The sequence below is a fragment of the Coturnix japonica genome, chromosome 3 (assembly GCF_054131305.1).
Source record: "Coturnix japonica strain WE chromosome 3, WE-NBRP24, whole genome shotgun sequence".
Taxonomy (NCBI): Eukaryota; Metazoa; Chordata; class Aves; order Galliformes; family Phasianidae; genus Coturnix; species Coturnix japonica.
This window is the reverse complement of record NC_140665.1, coordinates 61,840,039-61,849,987: the sequence shown is the minus strand read 5'-3', so window position 1 is coordinate 61,849,987 and position 9,949 is coordinate 61,840,039. Positions and strand designations below refer to the sequence as shown.

Genomic DNA, 9,949 nt, shown 5'->3' with positions numbered 1-9,949 from the left:
CTTGGCTTTCTCCATACATCAAGATCCCTATGGAAAGGTTAGATGTATAACAGGTTGGATATCAGAGAGTGGCTGGACACCGAACAGGCTCCCCAGGGCAGTGGGCAAAGCCCCAAGCTGATGGAGTTCAAGAAGCACCTGGACAATGCTCTCAGACATAGAGTCTGAACTTTGGATGGTTCTGTCTGGAGCCAGGAGTTGGACTGAGTGGCCATTATGGGTTCCTCTCAACTTGGGATATTCTGTGATACTGTGGAGAGGAGGCTGTAAATTCTACAAGCTTGAGCCCTTCCCTTGCTTGATTCTCATTTGAGAAAATCAGTTTCAGCTCACCTTGTGACACTTCTTACTGTCACTGTGCATGGTGACAGTCTTATTCAAGTTTTCCCCGCTCCCACTCTAGCTGAAATTCATAAAAACAGGGCTGGCTTGTTGAGCAAAAATGCTGTAGCTACACAGCATTCATCATTAAAGCACACCTGCTCTTTCAGAAAACATTATGAGGCATCACCTGCCTGCGTCTCCCTAACGAATATCTGGTTATAAGGTATTTTTCACTCAGATCATTTCTCCCAGCAAAATGGAAGGAGGAACACGAAAATTGAAGTGAAAATAAATTGCAGAGAAAGGGGGATTGTGCACGGCAAAGATGCTATTAAAAGCAAACATCACTGGGACTACAGCTTACCTTCATGCCAAATCAGGTTATCACCTGCATGTCATTGCTGCTGCTTGTCTGGCCACACCAAGTACAGAAGCTAAACATACAGGAAATTGCTACTAACCCTTCCTCCCCACAAACGAAAGAGAGAGAGAAGGAGCAAGAGAAAGAAAGAAAGAAAGAAAGAAAGAAAGAAAGAAAGAAAGAAAGAAAGAAAGAAAGAAAGAAAGAAAGAAAGAAAGAAAGAAAGAAAGAAAGAAAGAAAGAAAGAAAGAAAGAAAGAAAGAAAGAAAGAAAGAAAGAAAGAAAGAAAGAAAGAAAGAAAGAAAGAAAGAAAGAAAGAAAGAAAGAAAGAAAGAAAGAAAGAAAGAAAGAAAGAAAGAAAGAAAGAAAGAAAGAAAGAAAGAAAGAAAGAAAGAAAGAAAGAAAGAAAGAAAGAAAGAAAGAAAGAAAGAAAGAAAGAAAGAAAGAAAGAAAGAAAGAAAGAAAGAAAGAAAGAAAGAAAGAAAGAAAGAAAGAAAGAAAGAAAGAAAGAGAAGTGAGAGAAGTTTTCACCTGGTGTAATTCTCTGAAACTGCTTATCATTAGGTCAGCTGAAAGCCAAGGCATGAGCAATGGAAGGAGTGGAGCTGAAGGGCTAGAGCACAAGAATGAAGGGAGCAGAGGACTGACACAGCGGTAACCCAGCCTCAGTGAAACTTCTGGGAAGCTGCAGCCAGAGAAACATCTGTCCCTGGAGCTGACAGATGCAAAATGTTTGTAACTCCCCACTGCATGGCTTCTAGCTCTGTTTTTCACCCATTTATTTCTTGATACAATGGAACCCTGATGCCCAACTTTTGCCCCGGCAATACAGTTCTTAAAAGCAGGAAAAGCACATACCAGGGAGCAGTCACTCTGTGGTGCATTCACACCCTGTGTGGAAGCTGTTGTTTCTTGGAGTGATTGCTCCTGAGAGAGGGCCTTGCTGTACTGGATTGCTTTTGCTTTTTACGATCTAAGGAATTTTTGCGTGGATTGGGTTGGATCTGTTGTTGTTTTTTCTTATTCTTTATTTTTTATTATTTTTTTTTCTTTCTTCTTTTTACCCCAGCAGTAACCAGCCTTTCTACTGATGCCTGGTTAATTGGTTGGTTGGAAGATGTATACATTTTTATTAGAGAGGAAAAAAACACTAACTGCATGGTACTTTTAAAACATACAAGCTGTGCTAAGTTTCCAGCTTCACAGTACACCGGACGTTCAAACAGTCTGGATCCTATTTAACAAACACTGTAGAATGTATTCAGTTAATAAAAGCTTGGCAAATATTAGTAAAAGGCTTGTAATGGCTGGGAGTGATGTAAAGGTTAAAAGCTTTGATAGCATCGTACCAAGCCCAAATGAAGCCTGAAGAAACCAAAATGATGGGTCAATGAGAAATCTCAGTGCTGAAGAGGCCATGATGAAATATTCATTTCTTGGAATCAGGAAAAGATGCAACTACTCTGTAAATCTGTGTTTATCTTCAAAACTTGATTTTTTAATATATTTTTTCAGGTCATGCACTCCAGTTCTCTCATTATCAGAGTATATAAAGCAAAACAAGGAAGAAGTTTCCTCACTATTCCCAGCCTGATGAGAAAGCAAGATGCTCTCTTCTTTATGCTTATGTTACACTGTTTTTCCCTAATTACAAGCCAGGAGAGAGCTGCCTATTGGTAGGGTCATTTTGCTGCAGCTGCTGCCCTGATTGGGCAGAGAGAAGTTCCCCACGGCCCTGAAATTCCAGCACCTCTCAGGGAAGGCCTGGACAGGAGAGGCAAAGCCAGGACTACCAGAACTCATGTGCCAGATCAGGATTCCTGTAAACACTGCGTTCCCACTTCCAAAACCGCCCTGAGATTCACTTTCCTTTAAAGGCTTGTCTGGACGAGGATAAAGGTGTATTTAAATATTTAAAAAAAAAAAAAAAGTCAGTGAAAAACTTCTAATTAACATGATTTCAGACCCGCAGTGTTGACGGGGTGTGTTGCATTTTAGCGCATTTGCCAGCAAACATGTTAAAATACATTTGTGTCCTGTCTACAGGTAACAAGTTGGGACAAGTTTCCGAAAGTTTCAACATTTAACTGGAATTAAAAGTGCTGATTGCTGTACTTTTACCCTGGCTGGGCCTGGGCGTCACAGATGGGTTTTCTGGGGCTCTGAGAGCAGCTGTGAGGCACACACTCAGTATCGGCAAACACTGCATCACAGGTGAGCAGCTGTAGCTGGAAGGCGGTGGCTCCGTGGGTTTGCTGGGCAGCACCATCCTGACTTTCCATCAGCCCTATCTCAGCCCTCCCACTTCCCGACAGAAGAGCGTGAAACCAATCTTGGACAAAGCATTCTGCAAGAAGTCACGTGTGGAAGCGCTGCTGGCAAGCCAACTTTGGGGGTGCAGAGTGCCACTGGAGATCAGGCAGCGGGATAGGGTGAGACATCGCCTTTGTTATGGCAATGGGAGGGAAACCCAGAGCTGCCCTTTCTCGTTCACTTTTGGGCATCTCAGAGCTGCCCCTCAATTGATGTTCTTAGAAATGTTACCACAGCACGCAGGGGATATAACTACTTGCTGACACAGCTCTTGTTCTAGATGCCAAAATACACTTATAGTGGAATCATTATTTTTTTTTCATACGCTAAACCTCTGTAAGCACCTGGTACATCATTGGTCCTGTCAGAGAAACAGTGCAAGATGGTCACTGTGGGTCCCTTCCAACACAGGACATTCTATGATTCTATTGTCTTTGTGTGTGGAAGCTGCTGCAGCACAATGGTGCGTTGCACACTCATATCTCATTAGTCCTGCAGTACATCAATCAAGGTGGGGGGTTGGTGGGTTTTTTTGTTTGTTTGTTTGTATCTTTTTTTTCCCTTTTTTTCCCCCTTTGGAAGGAGATGAAAAGATCAAGAACTTAAGTGAAGTGCAAGATTAAGAATGAGGAATCTCCCCTGCAGGGTATCTGTTCTTGCTGGAGTCCTAAAGGTGTGGTGTGACAGCGAGCAGCCCAGTCGCTGCTGGGCCATAGGCCAGCCACAGGGTTACATCTGGTGGTGGCACCTCTCATCAAGGGGTCCCTGTTAGAACAGAGCTGTCCAGGTTGCAATGCACTGGGACTGACAGACAGTCTGCAGGTATTCCAGGCTTCTTGTTTGTCTGCTCATGGAGAACAACTTGAGGATCTGAGAGTCCAGAATAATATCAAACAAAAACTTTTCCTTCTCTTTTTTTCTTTATTCCAAAGTTGTAAAACAGAAATGGTTGAAAACCACACCGAGTTTGCAAAGCATACGCTGCCAAAACTCCCACAGCTGCTCTGTGCAGTCTTTCAGTGCCACCGCTCTGAGATCCACGCATTGCTACAGCAGAAAGGGAACTCGTAGATGCCCACGCAGGTGAAATCCCGGTGCAGGTGGACGGACGGATGGCTTCTAGTGGCGGCTGTGAGGTCCTGGCACCTTAAAGGAGGTGTTCTCCGTGAGCTGGTATCTCGACTAGCGTGAAAAAGACAAAATATTTTAAAAAGAAGAAGAATCACGATCCAAACGAAGAGGGAGCAGACCAAGCCCCGAGCTCGGAGTTCCCTCGGGAAGTGGTTCACGAAGATCTCCGCCTCTCCGTCGCGCAAACGCCCGCCGAGTAACCGCGGTGCCCCGGCCGCCTTCCCCAAGCGGGCGTGTCCGGGCGGGGGGCGAGGGGGGGGGTTCCGGCCACCGCTGCGACCCCGCTCCCACCCGCCGCGGGGCCGCAGGTGACGCCGCCCGCGGGAGGCGGCTGCGGACCGCGGCACGGAAAGCGCCCCAGCACCGGGGGAGCCCCGGGGCGCGGCGGCCCCTCCGCCCCTCCCGCCCCGCCCCACGGAGGGCGCGGGCACGCGTGGGCGCCCCGCGGGGGCCGCTCGTCTCTGCTCGGCCGAGACAAAGGGAGCGGCTGGCAGCGGTGGGGCCGGGCGGGGGGCGATGCGTAATGGCAGATGCTTCCTTTTGCCCGAATAAAAAAAATACAAAAACCCACAATAAAAAGAAAAAAAAAATACCCCCAGCCCCCAATATTCCCTGGACCGATTCCCTGCAAATCACTGCTTCGGGGACGCAGCGGTCACACAAAGCCCCTCGGCACCGGGCGATCAGCAGGGGGAGGGAGGTGGGCGGCGTGGCCGGGCGTCCCCGCTTCGCAGCCCTTCGTTATGGGAATCGCTTCTCCCTCCGCGCTTATAAGCAGCGGGCGTGCGGGGTGCGATGAGCCGCGCGTTGGGGAAGGGCCGCTCTGACGCTGTGCTGCTTTAAACGGAGGGGGCACCGGGGGTGTATGGGTGGAGGGGGGCGACGGGGGGGGGGGGTCGGAGAAGCGTTTCCCAGCGCGGAGCGATGGCAGCTCCGCACCCCCGAGAGAGGGAATCGGTGGGAGCCGCCTCGACCGCCGCCGCCCGAGGGGAGCGCCCCGGCTCCGGCACCGCGGCACCTCCCGCCGGGGGGCTGCGCGCCCGCTGCTCCTGCGCGGAAACGCGGGGCTGGAAGTGGGTCACCGCCGAGGAAAATACTTTGAAAACACAACTCGGGGATAACCAGACAGCGGGGTTTAATTAGGGCCGCGGGCTGATCGCCGCGTATTTTATTCCGAGCTCGTATCGCGCTGGGGGGGGGAGGGGGCGGCCGCTGCCCGGCCACATCTGGCCTACAGACCCACTCCCCGCGCCTCGTGATCGCGTTTGGCGAAACCCGATCTACGTGGTTCAAATACCTTCCAAATTGGGGGCGATTCAACAATCGCGACCAATTAAACCTAAGGAAGAAAAGGAGGAGGAAGAAAAAAAAAAAAATATATATATATATATAAAATAATGAAATAAAGAAAATCCCTCCTTCCCGCTCCCCCCGCCCCGTGCTCGCACACTATCTGTTGCTCTCACGGCGGCAGAGGGTGGAGGCGGGCGGACGGGCTCACACTCGCTCTCCCGCTCCGCGCTGCCCGCACGCCCCGCACACCCATTGTCCGCGTCCGCCCGCCCCGCTTTATTGGGGTGTTTTGTTCGCTCCCCTCGCGGAGCTCCGCGCACCCGCCCGCTCCGGAGCGGCACATTCATTATCGGCCGGGGGCTGATTTCAAACCGCTGCCATCGCGGCTCCATTGTTCGCCGGGCGGCCAGGCCCCGCCTCCCTTTGTGTGTCGCGGCGGCGATTGGCCGGCGCCGGGCGGAGGGCTGCCGTCACCGCTCGGGAAGCCCATTCATCTGTGCACTTGGGCGTTGGACTCCGCATCTTATTAGCAACCAGGGAGATTTCTCCATTTTCTCCTTGTCTACAGTACGGCTACAAATCTGGGATTTTTTATTACTTCTTTTTTACTAAACTTGGGCTTTTTTTTTTTTTTTTTTTTTTTTTAGAAAAAAAAGCTCGACTTTTTTCCTCCTTTTCCCCCCCCCCCTCCCTCCTGTGCTGCTGCTGCTGCTTTTTTATTTGATCTCTTCAACTCAATATTTTTAATATAATTTTTATATATATATTTTTAAAGAAGGAGTGCGTTATAATCGCTTCTGTTCTCTCCTTTTTTTTTCCGTCCCCCCCCCCGACTCGACCCCCCTTTTGGTGTGTGTGTGTGTCGCTGCCGCTGCCGGTCGCCCGCTATTTATACCGACTCGACGCTCTTTGTTTCCCCCTCCTTTTGGATCTGTTGAGTTTCTTTGTTGAATAAGCCAGCATGGGTGCCCAGTTCTCCAAGACCGCTGCGAAAGGCGAAGCCGCCGCCGAGAAGCCCGGAGAAGCGGTGGCCGCGTCTCCCTCCAAGGCGAATGGACAGGTAACAAAAAAAAAAAACCTTTAAAAAAAAAAAAAAGAGAGAGAAAAAAAAAAGAGAAATTCCAAAAAATTAAACCTACTCCTTTTTTTAAGCCGACTTCGACGGACTCTCTTTTGCATCCTGTCTTAATTCCTCTCTTCCTTTGATACCCCGGTGGCACGTTCGATGGGAGAGAATTACGGGCAGTCCTTTTTATCTTTGCGACTCGAGGCGAAGGGATTCCTTTCTTTCTTGGTTATTTTGTTCTTTTTTTTTTAATCACGGGTTTGGCTTCGAGTGATTCTTTCTTTGAATGGTTGTCTTTCCTACGTCGCGGGGGATGGGGGGCGGGGGGGGGACCTTTTTAATGTATTTATTTATTTATTTATTTATTTATTTATCCGTAAAGAAAGACAAATCCCTCGTGTATTGCGAGCGTCCCGATGGCTTCTAAACGGAAGGACCTTAATATCGCTCGGCTTTTCCGCCCGTTTCACCTCCTTCCGACGGCGCCGGGCGAGGGGGCGCGAAGCCTCTGGGGGGTGAACGTGCGATGCCGTCGGGGTTTGGGGGCTCTGCTGCTCCCCACGGCCGGGTCTCCCCGCCGCCCCCTCCCCGCCGCACGCCGCCCGGCTGTCGGGCTGCCCCCCGCAGCTGCCGCCCGGGGCAACCAGCCGCGCTGGCGGGAGCCTGCAACATGCAAATAGAGCGGGGGGGCGGCCGGGAGGATGGCGGCGGGGGCACCGGCGGCCGGGCGCGGGGCCGGGGCCGGGCGAGCTTTGTTCGCCTCTCCTCGCCATCCCCCGCCCCGCGCCGCGGCGGCCGGACGGGGCGCGCCGGGGGCGGGGGTGCGCGCCGCAGCCGCAGCGTGGAACTATGGCGCCCCCTCGTGGCCGTCCCGCCGAGCGACCCGCCGCTGGGGGGAGCGCCCGGTGCGGGGCGGCGAAGGGCGGCGGGGAGGGAGAACGGGAGATCGGGCCCGCGCTCCAAACGGCAGCGGCCCCCTCCGTGCCCCCCGGTAACGCGGTCGCTGTCTTGCAGGAAAACGGCCACGTGAAGGTGAACGGCGACGCCTCCCCCGCGGCGGCGGAGGCGGGCAAGGAGGAGGTGCAGGCCAACGGCAGCGCGCCCGCCGAGGAGACGGGCAAGGAGGAGGCGGCCTCGTCGGAACCCGCCTCCGAGAAGGAGGCGGCCGAGGCGGAAAGCACCGAGCCGGCCTCACCGGCGGAGGGAGAGGCTTCTCCCAAGACTGAGGAGGGCGCGACCCCCTCGTCCAGCAGCGAGACCCCGAAAAAAAAAAAGAAGCGTTTTTCCTTCAAGAAGTCCTTTAAGCTGAGCGGCTTCTCCTTCAAAAAGAACAAAAAGGAGGCCGGCGAGGGGGCGGAGAGCGAGGGCGGCGCCGCCGCCGCGGCCGAGGGCGGCAAGGAGGAAGCGGCGGCGGCCGCGGCCCCCGAGGCGGCGGGCGGCGAGGAGGGCAAGGCCGCGGCCGAGGAGGCCAGCGCGGCCGCCGCCGGCAGCGCCGAGGCGGCGAAGGAGGAGGCGGGGGACTCGCAGGAGGCCAAATCGGACGAGGCGGCCCCCGAGAAGCCGGCGGGAGAAGAGGCCCCGGCGGCCGAGGAGCAGCAGCAGCAGCAGCAGGAGAAGGCGGCGGAGGAGGCCGGAGCCGCCGCCTCCGCCACGAGCGAGGCGGGCAGCGGCGAGCAGGAGGCGGCCCCCGCGGAGGAGCCGGCGGCGGCGCGGCAGGATGCCCCGTCCGAGAGCAGTCCGGAGGGCACCGCCGAACCGGCCGAGTAAGAGCCGCCGCAGCCCCGCGCCGACGAACTTTTCTCCCCCTGTTTGTTTGTTGGAGTGGTGCCAGGTACTGGTTTCGGAGAACTTGTCTACAACCAGGGATTGATTTAAAAGATGTCTCGTTTCTTTTTTTTCTCTCCCCGCAGATTTCCCATCTCAAATCATTCTGTTACCACCATTCCAACGGGCGAAGGAGGGCCTCGTCGCCTCCCTCCGCCTCCTTCCTTCTCTCCTTTTTTTTTTTTTTCCTTTTTAATTTTTTTTTTTTGCATCAGTATTAAATGTTTTTTTCGATATTTTTTTTTCCTTTTTTTTTAATTTTTTTAAAATTTTTTTGCATACTTTGCATCTTTATTCGAAACGTCAGCTTTTCTTTTGTCAAGTCTGTGGACGCGCCCATATATGAAGGAGATGGGTGGGTCAGATAAGGGATCTCGATGAAGTGATTAAGGGGCCACAGTGGGGAATCCGTGGCGCATCCATTGCCAAGAACGTGCCACGAGACACGATGTGAGGGGTTAGTCTTTTTTTAAAAGAAAGTTATTACGATGTATTTTGTGAGGCAGATGTTCTATAAGGTTTACAACACTACAAGTCTTGATTAAGAAGGAAAGGAAAAAAAAAAAAAAGATAAAAAATTAAAAAAAAAATAAAATAAAAAAAAAATCAATACCCAGATAAAGAGATCATAGTCTTAGGAATTCATTTAAACCATAGGAACTTTTCACTTATCTCATGTTAGCTGTATCAGTCAGTGATTAAGTAGAAATACAAGTTGTATAGGCTTTATTGTTTATTGCTGGTTTATGACCTTAATAAAGTGTAATTATGTATTACCAGCAGGGTGTTTTTAACTGTGACTATTGTATAAAAAAACAAATCTTGATATCCAGAAGCACATGAAGTTTGCAACTCTTTCCACCCTGCCCGTTTTTCTTTTGTAAAACTTGCAGTCATCTTTGGACCTTTTAAACCACCGATTTTCAACTCAACCAAGCTGTGATAAGTGGAATGGTTACTGTTTATACTGTGGTATGTTTTTGATTACAGCAGACGACGCTTTTCTTTTCCAGTTGTCTTTGAAAATAAAGGAAAACTTCAGATGCAATGGGGTATTTTTTTTTTTTCGGGGTATTTTTTTTTCTTTTTTTTTTTTTGTATTTTTTTTCTTTGTGTAGCATCTTGTCTATCATGGTTTTTTGTTTTGTTTTTGTTTTTTTTTTTTGTAAATACTGGAGAAGCTTTGACCAATTTGACTTAGAGATGGAATGTAACTTTGCTTACAAAAATTGCTATTAAACTCCTGCTTAAGGTGTTCTAATTTTCTGTGAGCACACTAAAAGCGAAAAAAAAAAAAATAAATGTGAATAAAATGTATAATTTGGTCGTGTTTCTTTCATGGATACTCTGGTAGCTTCAATGGGCTGCTGTTGCCTAAATTTGTAGAGAGAAAGAGATGCAGCTTGCTGTTGAAAGCTGCCTTCCTAATCCCAGGCTCTGTAAGGTTGTGCTTATAGCAGTGGGCTGGGTAAGCTGCAGCTTTCCCGGTTCTAATAGGAGAACTGGAAGGCAGGCTGAGCACGCACGGCGTGTGATGTTGCTGTCCAGGCTCCATCTTGCTTTAAGACCAGAGGTATCCAGCACGTGAGATTCTGGCCTCTTGAGGAAAATGAGATGTAATTGGAATTGCCGAGTGT

The 9,949-nt window shown here is 50.6% G+C and overlaps 1 protein-coding gene and 1 long non-coding RNA gene across 2 annotated transcripts; one reads left to right on the top strand and one right to left on the bottom strand.

Annotated features, from left to right (window-relative positions):
* Positions 1–2,157: 2,157 nt before the first annotated feature.
* Positions 2,158–7,496, bottom strand: LOC146761433 (uncharacterized). Its single transcript, XR_014944118.1, has 2 exons — positions 6,562–7,496; positions 2,158–4,180 (listed from the first exon to the last, which is right to left on the bottom strand). It is a non-coding gene; the product is annotated as an uncharacterized LOC146761433 (long non-coding RNA).
* MARCKS (myristoylated alanine rich protein kinase C substrate) lies at positions 5,921–9,629 on the top strand. The gene is made up of 2 exons (XM_015858769.3): positions 5,921–6,482; positions 7,503–9,629. Exons 1-2 carry the CDS (start codon positions 6,384–6,386, stop codon positions 8,253–8,255), a joined length of 852 nt encoding a protein of 283 aa, XP_015714255.2. The 5' UTR covers positions 5,921–6,383; the 3' UTR covers positions 8,256–9,629.
* The last annotated feature ends 320 nt before the right edge of the window (positions 9,630–9,949 follow it).